This window comes from Zalophus californianus, chromosome 5, assembly GCF_009762305.2.
Source record: "Zalophus californianus isolate mZalCal1 chromosome 5, mZalCal1.pri.v2, whole genome shotgun sequence".
Taxonomy (NCBI): Eukaryota; Metazoa; Chordata; class Mammalia; order Carnivora; family Otariidae; genus Zalophus; species Zalophus californianus.
In genome coordinates this window covers 43,991,975-44,008,067 of record NC_045599.1, presented here as the reverse complement: position 1 = coordinate 44,008,067, position 16,093 = coordinate 43,991,975, and the positions used below count along the sequence as shown (strand labels likewise).

General features: G+C 39.8%; 1 protein-coding gene across 14 annotated transcripts in view; it reads left to right on the top strand.

Moving 5' to 3' along the window:
- The window catches only part of PDE4D (phosphodiesterase 4D), a 1,508,086-nt gene that overhangs the window by 1,453,202 nt on the left and 38,791 nt on the right, over window positions 1–16,093 (top strand). For 11 of the 14 annotated variants that reach the window (XM_027605099.2, XM_027605098.2, XM_027605101.2 and 8 more), the window contains one exon: window positions 910–1,022. In XM_027605099.2, the coding sequence (XP_027460900.1) occupies window positions 910–1,022 (113 nt within the window). Of the gene's footprint in view, window positions 1–48; window positions 824–909; window positions 1,023–3,323; window positions 4,974–16,093 lie in introns of those variants that run through there. The other 3 variants (XM_027605113.1, XM_027605112.2, XM_027605110.2) reach the window with 3 other exon arrangements.

Sequence of the window (16,093 nt, the reverse complement as noted above, 5' to 3'; positions counted from 1 at the left end):
TCTCGCCTGAGCCCCGCGGCGGGCGCGACCCCGGGTGGCGGGCGCTCCACGCCGGGTTTTGGGCCGCTCCCCTCGCGCAGCCCCACGGCAGCCCCACAGACACACGCGCTCGCGCCCGCGCCTCCCGGGCTCGGCTTCAAAGCGAGCGGCCCCGGGCTGCGCGGGGTGATGCCCCGGCGAGGCGGCGGGGCGGTCGAGGCTGGGACTTCGGGGAAGGCGGCGGCGGGGGGCGCGGGCGGGCCTTGGCAGGCTCCTTGTAAGGGAGCTGAGGAGGGGCCAGGCAGCGGCGAGAGCCGCGAGGGGCGTGAGGGGGAGTGTTCCCGGAAAGCGGCGGTGATGGAGCCGCGCTGTGCCGGGCGCCGGAGGAGTTGAGAAAGAAAACAGGAAACGTGGTGGCCGCGCACCCGGCCGCGGCTGATTCATTCGCGTCGTGAGAAAGCTCGGCAGGCGGAGTGGGCGCGGGGACGCGGCTCGGGTCGGCGGGCGACGAGATCGGGCCGTGGACCAGGCGCTCCCTCCGCGGGGCTGGCCCCAAGGCGCGCGCGCCGCCCCCTTCGCCAGCTCCCGGGCCGGCACTCGGGCCCGTCGCACCGTCGAAAAGTCGCACCGTGGGGTTTTTGCCCGTGTCTCCGTGTAAAAGTTGGCTTGCCGCACTTTGTGCGCCCTCCCTGGACGCGGGACTGAGACGCCAAGCTGGAGAAACCGTGCTTCCCCGAGGCCGGCCGCCCAGCTAGCTGAGCCTCGGCTCCCAGCGCGGTGGCCGGCTCGGCACTATGAAGGAGCAGCCCTCATGTGCGGGCACTGGGCATCCGAGCATGGCGGGGTATGGCAGGATGGCCCCCTTTGAACTCGCTGGCGGCGCCGTGAAGCGCTTGAGAACTGAGTCCCCCTTTCCCTGTCTCTTCGCAGAGGAGGCCTACCAGAAACTGGCCAGCGAGACCCTGGAGGAGCTGGACTGGTGTCTGGACCAGCTAGAGACGCTGCAGACCAGGCACTCCGTCAGTGAGATGGCCTCCAACAAGGTAAGCCCCGGCTCTGCCTGTCGCCAGGGCCCCTAGACTGCTGATTCCCACGCTGGTGAAGCCGCCAGCCCCTGTGGCCCTGAGAAATACATAGAGATTTTGTCACACTGCATGTTGGCTGTTTTGCTCCCTTGGAGGGAGGTTCCTGTCTCTGTGCCTTCCCTGTCTCTTACATTCACTCCAGATAAAGTAAACATTTTGCAAAAGCAACTTTGACAGAGTTTGATTACAGCACCCCCAGGCCACAGTGAGTGGGGATTTTTTGGGGGGGAGGGGAGTGGGCTTGTCAGTGACACTTTGCCCTTGCGGCAGAAACCCAGGCGGGGCCATTGGCATTGCATGCTTAAGGGTATTCTTGGGATTCCCAGTTGGACATAAGAGTTGCTGGAGGTCAGTGCAATCTCTGGGATGTCACCACCTACCGCACTCAGTGCTCAGTAGAGTTCCCTGAACTTGGAACCTTAACTCTCATTTATCTAGATGTTAGGGTACATTGTAAGAACTGAGCTTTTATATGTTCACTTAGCCTTAGGTGTCCACAGGAAATATCAAGAAAGTTAGAAAGTTCATTATGATCATTACCTTTGTTTTCATGAATCTTGGGGAGAAATCCAGTTTTCAGAGGTCATTTAGTATGCTTCAGTGGGTCATTTGTGCCATGTATGCTGAAGTGCTGGCCTTGGTGGTCAGTGGAGTTTTGGGGGACTGAGAAGTAACCTTCAGCCTGAGACAGCCTTAAAGCAAGGTATAGTGTTGTCAGTGTTACTGTATTTTTTGGAATTTCTCTTCCTTGTGTCTTTAGTTATGTAAGGAAATAACTGGGATTATGTATGTTTTTAATGACTTTCTGGCTGAGGGGATAGGAAAGGAGGCACATTCATGTTGGATGCAGATGACTGAGGGATTCAACCAGTAAAAACTGTTAACTTTGTGTGGCAATTACTAACAGTTGCCTCTTAACGATATTTAAATATTTTGGCCACCTATTTACAAGGTCAGGAAGGTTATACCATTTTACGGTTTATCTGTGTGCACATATCTTTAACTGGGTGATGCTTTTTCTTAGCTTATTGTAGTTTTTATCCCACTTTTTTTGTCCCCCAGTTTTTTTTTTTAAATACCATAGCATATCAGTCACTTGATTGTCTTATCTGTTGACAATGCTTACATAGATTGCATTGTTTTTGAAGTGAGAAGTTAGCTTCAAATAGAATAAAAGAGACTCCTCACGCACTGTCTACAGGCACTAACTTACCCATAAGCACACTGACCTAACCCAAATGCACACTGGGGATCAGATCTGGGTTTTTTGTTTGTATTGTTTCCGCCTCATTTTGAAATTTGGTATGGCTCCTCATCAAAATAACCCATCATTGGGTTCTTACTTCCTGCTGTGGCATCAGGTGCCATTGTTTGCATCTGGTTAACAAAGTCTTAGTTCATTGATTAATTTCATAAAATAGAAATTTTAAAAAAATAATTTGATTGATAATAGCAGTAGACTATGCTGAGTATCTTCAATGTCCTGCATGCTGAATGGGACCATTCTGCAGGGGGATTGAGTTCTTAATTCTCTTGTCTGGTTAATTCTGTATAAAAAAGAAGAGCAGAATCGGAAGGCACCCAAAGGGATATGCACACATTTGGTTATGTTTTCCAGGTGATCTGACAGTACTTTTTCAGAGAAATGAACCTGAGCAGTTATAATTACTTTCCCCAGAAATCCATATTCTTAATGATGAGACCTATGTTTGAATTTAAAAATTAACATGAAATCTAATAATGTATTGTAAGTGATGTCAACTGTCAAGTAATTAGTTTATCTATACTTTAAGATTTTTAAAAAATAAAGCTTTAGGTCACAGTAACTGATCAAGATGATTTCTTTCTTCAATGGCACTAAATAAGACAGGATTTTTTTTAAAAATCTCCATTGTGAAAGCACCCAGTTAAACTTTGAGTTATTTACAGATTTAGTAGAGAAGGTGCATTTATTTGGTTGAAAGGAAATGTAGGTTAAGTGAGAAAAGACTTTTTAAGAAGGTGATTCTAGCTGTTTGTGTCTTGTGGTTGAAAGATTATTGACAGGACACTTATTTTTAACATTAAAAAAACTCAGCTTGACTGAAGCTGTTGCTTAAACTTCTAATTTCTAAGCTATCCATTTCCTTTTTTTAACCCGTTCATTTTTACAAGAATGCTAAACTCATGTAACTTTTTATAGGTGAAAAGGGATTATCGTAGAAGGAAAAAAAGCTCTTGGTAAATGTTGTAAAGTTACCCTTCTGCTTTCATAACAAGGGCAGGAAAAAGTCACGTCCACATAAGCTGTAAACTGAATGGGAACAGCTGATCTGAAGGTCCCTGTGAGTGATGCCCAACCAAAGTCTGAACTGGAAATGTGACAGCTTGCAACACACATCTCTTGAGGATGAATGAATAACGTCTGAAAACATTGCTTTCTGGTTATGTTTTATTGCTGTCCATTATTTTTACATATACTTGTTTGAACCAGCCAGTATTTTCAGATTATTCTCTTTCCACCTTTGAAAAATCATGACATTTTTACATGTTCTTCTCACTTGAGTTTCTTTTTTAAATTTAATAGTATAATGTAACATAATAAAAATACTAGTAAGGTCATGATTTTTAAGTGCTTATAGAGAGGAAATATTTATTACAGATACAGATTTGAGTATTAGGAAGAAGGAAATTGATTCCTTCAACCCATTTAACCATTTGGGTTAATAGATTATTTCTGTGTTTTTGAAAATCTTAATTAAAGGAATCCAAATTAGCAGTTTTAAAATGATGCTTTAGAAGTAACTACCTATATTTCCTGATACTGTAATGTGCATAATGCTTATTGATGCTACTAAGACAGGAGAATTATTGAATTCTTGGCCAAGGCCAAAATGGACTGTAATACATGTAGAATGCTTGTACCAAGTAGGGTAAGAGACTCCAGATGGCATTTAATTTGAGTGATTAAATCTACAGCACTTACCCTCATAAGCACATTAATCTCCCTGAGATTTGTACAGATTTCCTTTGGAACCTCATTGCTACAGTTGAGGGAGGTTTTGGTAAGGTCTCAAAGCTTTGCAAGTAGGCAGACCTGGAAGTTAAATCTTGGTTTTGTTCCTTGCTTGCTGAGTTACATTCAACTCTTTTAGCTTCAGTTTCTTTAGCATAAGATGAGCACGATAATATCCATTTTGAAAGATCAATGTAAGAGTTTGAAAGAATATATATAAAAGAGCTGTCTAATAAAAACTTTATGATAGTAGGCACTATTCCTGTTGTTACTGGTATTATTTGAGATTTAGGTCAAACTTCCTTAATGGTCTTCTTAGCTAAAATACGGTTTTTTTACCATTCAGTTATAACTTTTGCTTGACATTTTAGGTTTCCCGAATTGTTACAATGCAGTCCTTAGATAACCGTCTTTAGTACACATCTCTATATTATGAAAAAAGGCTTATATTATATTTACACAATTTTTGGTATAATTCAGATAGAAACATTTTGAACTTCCAAGTCTTTCCTTAAATTCCAGTTACAGAATTCCAGACAGAAGTGCAAAATACTTTTTCTGTTTTACTCTAAAACTGAAAACACAGCACTTTATTAATTCTTGGAATATGCTAAACCATAATGTGGGATTGGTGAGGACATTTCCATTCTTTTGTACAGAATTTGCAAAGCTAAAATACCTTTTTAGACTGTTTTTAATGCAAAATAGTTTCTCAGTGTTTTTGGTTACCTTTCTCTCAAGGAAAATAAGTTGAGGGTGTGAGGAGGGCAGGCCAGGAGTCTAAGCCTCAGGGCTTTCAAAAATTATGCTTTGGAGAGGTGCCTGGGTAGCTCAGTTGGTTGAGCATCCAACCCTTGATTTTGCCTCAGGATTTTGGCTCAGGTCATGATCTCGTGATCGTGAGATCAAATCCCACGTTGGGCTCCATGCTCAACAGAGTCTGCTTAATATTCTCTCTCTCCCTCTGCCTCTGCCCCACCCCACCTCTAAAATTAATAATTAAATCTTAAAAAAAAAAAAAGATTCTGCTGTGGAACCCTGTCACTTTATCCTCTTGTGACCTAATAATACATATTTCACCAGGCCTTCAGAGTGAGTGCAGTGATGTTTTAAAGGAGAAAACAAAATCATTTTGATTTCCTCCTAAAATATACCACTATAAAAGTATATTTTGTTTCTCCTCTCTAATTTGGGGGCACTTTCGAGGCTTGGCATTGCTGGAAACTGCCATGCTTCAAGTGGCAAGTCTCTTGAAGTTAGGATTCAAGCATCCTTCCAAGGGACTTCAGATTTTTGTTTAGTTAATTCTAGATAGACATCTAGCATTACCAACTTAGCAAATGTGGTCATGACTTTCTTATGGAATTTATTTTGTCAATTTACTTATTAACCAACATCTCTATCATGTTTATGTTGCCTGTAAATTAATTGCTTTTCTGGGGTGCTTGTTCTTCGTTCTTCCACTGTCTGCTCCCCCTGGTGCTTTTGAATAGTCAGTGCATACATAAAGCAATATTAGAGCTTTCTGTGGCTGCTGATATTTTTTCTTCTGGGCAAGACGGGTGCTGGAATGAATATAGAATGTTCATAGGAGTGGTTAAATCCTAAAATATCTCAGCATTACAAGGATATAACTCTCAGAACAGAAATAAATGTTTAACTTTTGCTAAGAAAGAAGGTTTAGTTGGAAAAGCATTTTAATTTAATGAAGAGCAAATCACAAATAACACTTATTTTCTACATTAAAACTTACTGATATAGTCGTAAGAGAATTCAGAATTAACATGACTAAAAGAAAACCTTATGTTTTAAAAGAATCTATCTTCTGTAACTGTAGAAACTCGACTTACTGATATTTTGAGTTTGCTGTCTCCTTTTCCGTCCACTTAATAAAAGTAGATTTGGCAAAGACTTAGGTGGTTTACGTGTAGTGCCTTAAAGTTAATATGGAGAGTTGGGAATGCTTGTTTTTATGATCACCATTAGGAAAAAAAATACATTTTTGCTTTTATTTTAAGTAATAATAGAAAGCAGGAAATACTTTTAGATGAAAATTTTCATTTTTCGTTGAAGAGTAAAACCTTGACTTAATAAAACACTAAGCATTAAAACAAATCTTAATTTGTCTCTATTGTCATCATCTCAGTTCTTGTGTCAGTATTTAGTGGCAGTAAGCTTCAATATGCCTAACATTTAATTATCCAAAACTTATAATTTTTGTGGTTCAGTGAATTAGTCATTACTAGAGAAATCACTTTCAGTTATTACATTTTTATTTCATTATAGGGTAGTGGTGACTTTGGCCTGAGAGCATAATGAACTATGTCCTTTTTTTTTTTTTTAATTTCAAAAAATATGCTTGGCCAAGATAAAATAGTACTTTTCCCAATGCTATGGACAGATTAAACAAACTTTTTTCCCAAGTAACAAGGATAATAGATAATGCTGTTGTTCAATTTAAGAAGATTTCCGTGATAGTCACATAGATGATAGCTGTTACTTAAGATACACATACATGGCAGATGTGAAATGTTGATAATGTCATGATTTTCAGATTATCCCTCAAGTATATAGAAGCTGATTATCTCATTTTTAGAAAGAGGCCAGCCCTTTAAAACTGCAAATAGCTAGGGTTTATTTTGTGATGGTCTAGCTCTGCTAGGGCAGTCGGGCTGTACCTGGTACTCGTGATGGCTTCATTGGCCCGACTAGTCTGAGATCTTTCTAGGAAATAGAGAGATGGGTCGCCGTTCATTTTAATATTCACACTGGTCCTAAAAGACCTTTTAGGAATGCATTTCCTTTTATTCACTCTAACTGAGGATGGGGAGGGGAAATTTGCTCAAGCAACAAACAATTCTGCAGTGTTCATTAGGAAATTAGTTACATTGGATTCCCAGCTGTAGTAGTAATGGGTGTATGATTCTTTAAAAGAAAACTTTATCTTTAATGAAGGATTTTTCATTATTATTATCGTTTAATACCCTGAACTTTTGGTTATTGTTTGGCCACAGTTTGTATATGATGAGGATAAGTGATATTTACTCCTTGGCTTGATAGTGTTCACTAGCAATGCTTATGGCAGCTTTGTAGAGTGGAAAGAATAGAGTTGTTTCTTTTTTTCTTTTCGGTCAGGCGAACTTGGTTTCAAATTTCAGCTCTGCTGCTTCTGACCTAATATTTGGGGCAACAGGCATCACCTCTCTGATTCTCAATTTCCTCATTATAAAGGGAGATAGTAAAAAGAGAAAATAAAATTGAAAGGTTGTTGAGAGCATTAAATATAATGTATGCAAAGCTCAGTTTGGTGCATAGCACATACTCAGTGCTCAATAAATTACATGTAATTTATTCTATGCCTAGGATATACTGAAAAAGAGAGATAAAGAAGAACCCTGTGTCATATACTCCTTGCAATGTAAGAACATAATATTTTTTAGAAGAAAAGCATTACCTTTCTTTTCTGCAGCAAATAAGTCTAAATTAGTGTTGCTCATACTTTGTTGTTTCTGTGTATATTGTATATGCTATATGTTGAGAGTTTTTATTTAGGGTATTTTTTAAATGCAGACATCTATCTGAGTGCTTCATCTTTTTTTTTTTTAAAGATTTTATTTATTTATTTGAGAGAGAGAGAATGAGAGATAGCGAGCACGAGAGGGAAGAGGGTCAGAGGGAGAAGCAGACTCCCCGCTGAGCAGGGAGCCCAATGTGGGACTCGATCCCGGGACTCCAGGATCATGACCTGAGCCGAAGGCAGTCGCTTAACCAACTGAGCCACCCACGCGCCCTGAGTGCTTCATCTTAAGTAAGGATATTTATGAAATCATGGATTTGGTGTCCTACTTATATTTTTTTCTGATATACATTTGAAAAAATACATTAAAATTAATATGTAACAAGGTGAGAAAATATTCTTCCATATACTACCTTGAAGCATTTTGCTTACCACTCATAGATACTGAGTATGCTTTTGAATATACTAAACCAGTAGCAAGAACAACTTTAGGAGTCACTTTTAGTCAGAAAAATATGTTTATTTTAAACAACCTATGGTTTTCTTTCTCTGCCACTAATGGGACCTCCTCACTGGAGGAGAAAAATGCCAAATTTCACCAGCAGAAATCTCCCATTCATTAGGCATTCATTCCTCAGGCAGAATGGTGTATGGATTTGCAGCACCCTTTTGTAACCAGACTGCCTGAGTTGGATTCTCCTGCTGCCCTTTGCTAGATGTAATTTGGACAGCTTACCTTCTGTGCCTCAGTTCCTCATCTGTTAAATAGTTGCTATGATGATTTCATTAATTAAAAGACAGTAATTGTCAAGACAGAGTCAGGAACATAGATGTTGAGTAATGTTAAATCCTTTATTTCCATCCATAAAGGAATATCATCTTTCTTTTCTTATTTTGCGAAGTGAGGGCTAGAGAAGGTGTTTATTTGCCATCCTGATATCTATGCTTCTAATGAGCTTTTTTTTTTTAAGATTTTATTTATTTATTTGACAGAGAGAGAGAGCACAAGTAGGCAGGCAGGCGGGCAGAGGCAGAGGGAGAAGCAGGCTCCCCGCTGAGCAGGGAGCCCGATGTAGGGCTCGATCCCAGGACCCTGGGATCATGACCCGAGCCAAAGGCAGACGCTTAACCGACTGAGCCACCCAGGCGCCCCTCTAATGAGCTTTTAAGAGGCAGCAGTGGCCTAGTGATGTTGAAGTAAACCAAAGAATACTGTTGGAATGTTTCACTGGCTCTTCTCCCACTCAGTGACTTTTCAAGAAGTTTAACTCTATTTTCTTTGTGTAATTTTACACTAAAGCTCATCAAATTGACCTAAAGATTTATCAGAATATCTAAAACTCCCAGAGCTGTTTCTAGTTAAAACAGTAGAGAATAGAATAGTCTAACCAGTTTTTATCATAAATGAATATATCCCAGTTATTCCTGTGAATGAGACTGAAAATAACCCAGGCAGAGAATTTCTCATTAATATTTAATGTTAAGAAAATCCTGTTAAGGACATAGCCTCCCATTGCACCTCTCAACATCTTGACCATCTAGTATGTATATAAATATTTCCTTGCTCTGTCAACTGAGAAGGCCTAAAGAAACAACACCCCAGTAGCAATGAACACACCCAGCACCCTCATCTTGGTTTCTAATGCCATTCTCCAAAGAAACCAGGATTCCTTGGAAAATATCTAATTCTAGGAGTGGGGCAGGAAGTGAGGCAGGAGCATGTTGTAGTGCCAGAAAGTAAGGAAGTGCTCAAACCGAATCCCACATTGATGGGAACATATCAGAGGGACACAAGAGCGAACCGAAAGAGCTACCATTTACCAAAGCTGGAACTATTTGATCAAGAAAATAAACTGGTATTGGATTATAACCCAAAATAAAAAATAAATATCCTTGTGTTAATACTGATATAATTTATTGAATAAATAAATAAATGGGGGAGAATGGACAAATCTCCATGCACAGAATTCCACGTAATTTATGTAGATACTCTGCTCTCAAGGAAGGAGAGCGAAACTCTCTCCTCCTGAAGTGTGGGCTATACATATTGACTTCCTTCCAAAAAGCCAATATGGAAAGAGGGAAAAAAATGACAATGTAGTAGAGAAACCACACACACACACACACACACACACGCACCCACATATATACACACACACACAAGCACACACACACACTGCTTCAACTAGGTCATTGAAGTCAGCATCAACCGTGATATGCCAGGTTGTAATAGTATATACACCCTTGATATGCTCTGATGAAAGTGGTTCTTTACATCTGTGGTCTTCCTACTGAAAACATATAACCCCACTCTAATCATGAGAAAAACATCAGATAATTCCTAGCAAAGGAACATTCTACGAAATATCTGACTAGTTCTCAGAACCGTCGAAGTTAACAAGAAAAAGGAAAATCGGAGAAACTGCCACAGGCAAGAGGAGCCTAAGTTACTAAATGTAACACGAGATCATGGATAGGATCCTGGACCAGAAAAAGAACAGTAGGTGAAAACTAAGGAAATTTGAATAAAGTGTGGACTGCAGTTAATAATAATGCATCCGTGTTGATTCTGCAGTTGTGACAAATGTATCATTAAATGTAGTATTAATAATAGGGGAAACTGGATATGGGGCATATGGGAACTCTCTCTCTACTTATCTTCACAATTTTTCTGTAAATCTAAAACTTTTCCAAAATAAAAAATTTTTAAACAAATCTTAACCATCCTTTAAGGTCTATTTGGAATGCTGTCCCCTCCACAAAGTTTTTTCTGTCCTCTCTTCTCCCGTGTCTCCCACCCCAGCCTCCCCTGATTGCGTGTCATGTCTTTCTTCTTTGATCTTCCACAAGACTTTTATTTGTAGATCTCTTAACTCTAAATACTGTATTTTGTTTCTTTGTTTTACTGGGTTTTGTTGTATACTAGGTTGTTAGTCTTACTCATTTTTCCAGCACCCATAGCATTGGACACAAAGCCTTGTTAAGTAGGCACTCAATAAATATTGGGTGAATTGTGTGAATGGTATTATGGTCCTTGCAATGCAGCTTTAAGTGTTTTTGCCTTCAGTACCGTAGGGATCATGACTGATCAGTCTCAGGGACTTTACTCTTTTTAAGACCTAAAAGCCCTCGGGGGCGCCTGGGTGGCTCAGCAGTCCTTAAGCCTCTGCCTTTGGCTCAGGTCATGATCCCAGGGTCCTGGGATCAAGCCCCGCGTCGGGCTCCCTGCTCCGCGGGAAGCCTGCTTCTCCTTCTCCCACTCCCCCTGCTTGTGTTCCCTCTCTCACTGTCTCTCTCTCTCTCTCTGTCAAAATAAATAAATAAAATCTTTAAAAAAAAGACCTAAAAGCCCTCAAAGTTCTTCTTTTATGAATAATAGCTTCAATTTTACTGTTTGTCACACTCTTTGCAAGGAAGTTACTGAACATTTGGTCAAAGAACTGAAGAAATTTTCCAGTCTAATGTTGTTTGAGTCCAAATGTAAATTAATAAAATGAAAATATAATCTGTTCCTGCCTACCACACAGTTTTTGATAGTTTTGGTGGTATTTAGCATGATCAGTATTTGAAAGCGTTGGTACTGTTATCCTGAAGCTTTGTTTTAGAACTAAAAAGTTAAAAGTGATCATTTGTCTAACTCATCCAGTTTGAGTTGGAAAATGAGGCCCAAACCTTGTTCAGGTCCACCTGGACAGCTAGAAATCTCATGACTTACGTAGTTCACTTTCTGGAGGGTCTCAGCATCGTTTGGGTTCATGTATGGAGCCTTTATTTTAAATCATATTCATAATTGTGGGAGGGAGATTATACTTTTTTTATTTGAATGTATTAATGGACTACAAGCCATATTTCTGATAAGCATATGGGTTTTATAACTGTTTAAATGCATAAACAGTGAGTTTTCTACCCAGCCATTAGGAGTATTGATGAGGTCTTCCATGTGGCTCGTAGCTCAAACGTAGTGTGTATCAATATATTATTTTGTATTTTGATCACATGAATTAGTACCAGATGCATAATGTTGGTTAATGTAAATGCCATTTCTCATCTTGGATTTGTAGACTCAGAGTCTGTGCATTGTGGTTGATGCCTTGCAAGAAAGGTGGTTTTTATTTTTTTCCTTGCTAAGAATCCTGATCATTTCCACTTAAGAGTCTCCGTTCAGCATAGACACTTAGGTCTCAGAAATTTTAGCATAATTTATGCTCAGATTAGTCTCATTTAAATTAAAAATCTATAGTGCACAGGCAAAGGCCATAAACTGTTCTCTCTCCTCCATACCTATTTTAGCAACAACATTCTTATATAAGTTGGTTCCAACTAAAAATGACATTTCTGCGTACTTTCTCTGTTAGCCTGGGAAGAAAGGATGTGTTTGTCGGCTTTTGCCTGTTAGGAAGTGTTCTGTGCAGTTTTACCCAGGGCGTGCTTGGGTTTCCGTCAGCATCTCTGGTCCGCTGTGCTGTAATCCCTGTCGTGGCAGCCTCTGGCTTTTATTACTGGCAAGCAGTGTGCTGTGCAGACATAGGCACCATAATAGGAAACACCTCAGCCTGTCATAAACAGGCCTAGAGAGGAGAAGGCGAAGGCTGACAGGGACGTGTCCATAGCAACAGGCAAAGATGAGCGAGGCTGCCACCGTGGAGTAAGTGCAGGCTGAGAGCTTTCTCCTCATTTCAGAAAAGAACCCAGGCTGCTTTCCACTGTTGGCATAGCATGTTTCTGTTGCTTGGTTTTTGTGTTAGACCTAAGTGTGAATAAAAACATCTTAAATAATACTTTCCAAAATATTTTGAGAGAATATATCAAAGTGTTTCCCTTTTGTTTTTCTCCTTTAATTTCACCTGACATCCAGTGCAAACCCATTAGGGAGAAAGAACAGACATTTCATTGCAATGGGAAAGTATCAAAAAATATATACAAAAATCAAATAATCATGTGTTTATTTAAAGAATCATAAATTATACTGATACACAGAATTGCAAAGAAAAGAGCATTTCTCAGTAAGTTGACTTTCTGTTGTTTATGTCTCTTACATCAAGTTCAGGTTTTAGAAAAGGAGTACATTCTTTGACCAAGAAAGTTTCTATTTTATGTTTGCTCAGTTTTTTTCAAGCTTCAGAAAAATAATGAACTACAGCTTTAACAATGATGGGCTTTGTCACAAGAACTCAGGAAGATAAATTTCAAATTTGGAAGGGCTTTACCACTTTTTAATAAAGAGATAAAATGCTGTCATGGGTGCTTTAAATATATGTAGGTGTCATTTCATTATTTGTAAGGCAACCTTATTTCACAAAAGAGGTTAAAGACTGCAAAGAATGAAAAAGGCTGTAATTCTGTTAAAAGAGTATGCAGAAATTAGATTTAGGAGACCTGAAATTTGAACTTTATTTTTTTTTTTTGAAAGAGAGAGATTTGTTCAAAGGCTTTCATAGATTAGGAATTCAATGGGTATTTGCTGATTTTTTCCTACCCCTTTTAAAATAAGCACTTGATCCTCTTGTATTTTTTTTTATTTTGAATATTTCAAGTCTGTTTCAACAATATGCTGTGATAAGAATGAAACTAATTAATATTATCTTTGGCATAAACTTTTATTTTTTTCTTTGTTTTCTTAATCATATATTCTCAGCATGGTCTTTGAGATCTCCATAAGGGTAAGTGATAATTAGGTTTCAAGAAATCCTAGGAATGTTTTACTAGAAATATCCTAATTTCTTTACTATACATCAGGAAAAGATTAGTTTTTCTCCTGGAAGATACTGTTTGGGCCTAAATCTTAATTTTTCCCTACAGTGTTAATGAGCAGTAAAATGATGAAAGGGTACATAGTAGAACAAACAAACAAACAGAGAGCTTACATCATTACAGATTGAAAGCAATTTGTTCTCTCAAAAGTAAAACTCAGTGGAAAGATTAATAACATTTTGCCCCTTGGCTTTATTTTCAGTGTAACATACGTAACCTTTGTTACCTATGAGCAGTCTTTGACTACAAGTGGTCAGGAAACACTGGTATATAACTTACTTTCTAATAAAAGGCATGATCCTGGTGTTCTCTCATACTTCAAACCCTAAGTCTCTAACTTAGTCCCAGAAACAGTACACTACATGCCAAAACAGTAGGTCTTATTTTTAAAGATGAAAAACTGAGGCTTAGTTAGACTTGTACCAAGATCCATGTGCCTCTTAGTAGATATAAAGGTAATTATTTTTCTGAATGTGGCTTCTCGGGGGGAGGATGGGGAAATAGAAAAACAAGTGTTTGTTCTGAGACTATGTTTTCAAAATATGTCTTAATGTAATTTTTTAATAAGTATTAGACTCCAAAATAGCAAGAACAGTTTCAGCAAAATATAATTCCTAGTGCAGCTTATTCTGCTTCCCTTGTTCTCTGTCGTGTCAGGATGGGCAGACAGGACCTAGTTTCCTGACCTAGGAAGAGTGTGATGGCGAGACAGATAGCATGTTAGGTTGGGAGTGAACCTAGCAGGCAGGTAGTTAACAGGGCACAGATATCAAATGATGGGTAACGGGGTAAGTGGGATGAGAAGACCAATTGGCAAAAACAGATCTGAGCCCCTGAGCTGGCAAGGATTTGGAGAGGATGTGGGTACAACTGGACGGGATGAAGCTTGACTAATGGTGGGGAGTGTGGCAGCAGACGGTATAGGATAAACTCAGGGAAGGTGTAAGCAGGTGTCAGGATTTTTAAAATGATCTGTTACTGTGAGGTTGCCTTGGAGGTCTGTTTTCTTAGCAGGGGCAAAATGGAGAAGGAAGAAAGACTCATGGATAGAGTGAGAAATGAAGATTGAAGGAAGGAAAGAAAGACGTGACTTTTCGGATAGTGAGATGAGGAAGGGGAGGTATGGAAGAAGGAACAGCCTCAGACCGGGCTCACCTAGATCAGGGCTTTCCTTGGCTAGAGGCAGACTGATGTGTTCATGTTCCTTCCCCCTTTCCACTGCAGGGTGAAATCTGGTTGGAATGAACCTTTGGGACACTCTTGAAGAAAAAAAGAAATCCAGACGTGTCAGGGTGAGGGTGTGAATGTTTCAAAGGCAGGACAGTCAGCTGTGGGGTTAGGGATTGGGGCAAATGACTGGAGAGGGCAGATTTACAGATGAAGTATACTGCATGAGGCTAGAGTCTTTTTTAGCATCAATAGCTGGCATCCTTTCCTTCACCTGTTGCCTCCTTGAGTCATAGCCCAGTAGCAGCATGAGTGGATTGTCACATCCAATGCTGGGCCATCCCTCAAGGAACCAGCTGCCTGGGAGTGAGGACCGGGGACAGCAAAGTACAAGCTGGAACAGGGTGAAGAGGGAATGTGTCAAAATAAGCATGGATGAGCTCAGTCCAGTATACTGTAAGTCACTGGATGCCAGAAGAGTAAAGTGAAACAATAGCAGGTGACGGTGTGAACCTTTATCTTTAAAATTCAGCCGTTAATCTCCTAATTCCAGTGAGTTTAGCAATTCCTCCTCTGTATTACCCCACACTAGATTGTCACCTTGGATAATTGCTTCAACTTCTCTGAACCTATTTTCTCTGTAAATCAGGACTAAAATATCTATCTCAGAGGCTTGTTGTATGAATTAGATGAAAACCTCTCCGAAGTGTGTGGAGCGGTACACAGACCTAATAGGCACAGAAAGTGGCCTGTCTTTAGTAGGGATGGAGATTGGAATTTTTTATAAACTTAAAAGGTGAGCTTTATATGCTGCCATATAGGTAACCCAGTGCAACTTGAGCTTGAATCAGCAGGTCTGGGTGAAAGAGCTCACAGAGTGTGCCTTTGAAATCCCGATACCCAGTCATGGTGATTTATGGGACCTTACTAGCTTGCATATGTGATGGCCCACTGAGTTTGTTTACTTTAGTTTTAGCTCAGTTACCTAGCACTCTGTGATAGCATATTTTTATTTACACTCTCACTGACCACTTAATTATGATTACCTTGAAAGAATATGTATGAAGGCAGCCATGAAAGAAACTTTTATTAGAGTTGTGAGGTCTCATGTAGATCTTCATTCCACCATGTCTAAAAATGGGCGCAGCACTTATGCTTCACTTCTCCCTCACCTTGGAAGACCTTCAAGACCCCTCCAAATGATTTTTATGATTGTGAAATACTGAGATTATGATTATTAACTAGAGTGTCAAATATCAATCATATCAGGTAACTAGGTGTCTCTTCTTGGGAAAAATAGAAACAAGAACCAAAAATAGAATCTTTAATCATGGGATGGATTTAAAATGCCAATCCAGCTGCGAAAGAGAGCCTGGATGAAATCACTTTGAACCTGGTTTCAGCTCATGATGCGATCTTAGTCATAGATCTGACACTAGCCATAGCAGAGGAAGAACAAATTCCCCAACCGTGTAGTTGTTCTAAGAGTCGAAAATGAGTCAATGAATAGGTGATTGATTCCTTTCCATTGTCTACTTACTCTCAGCCATTTTGCAGAGAAATCATACTTTGCCATGCTTAATAAAAGTGGGTTTTTTT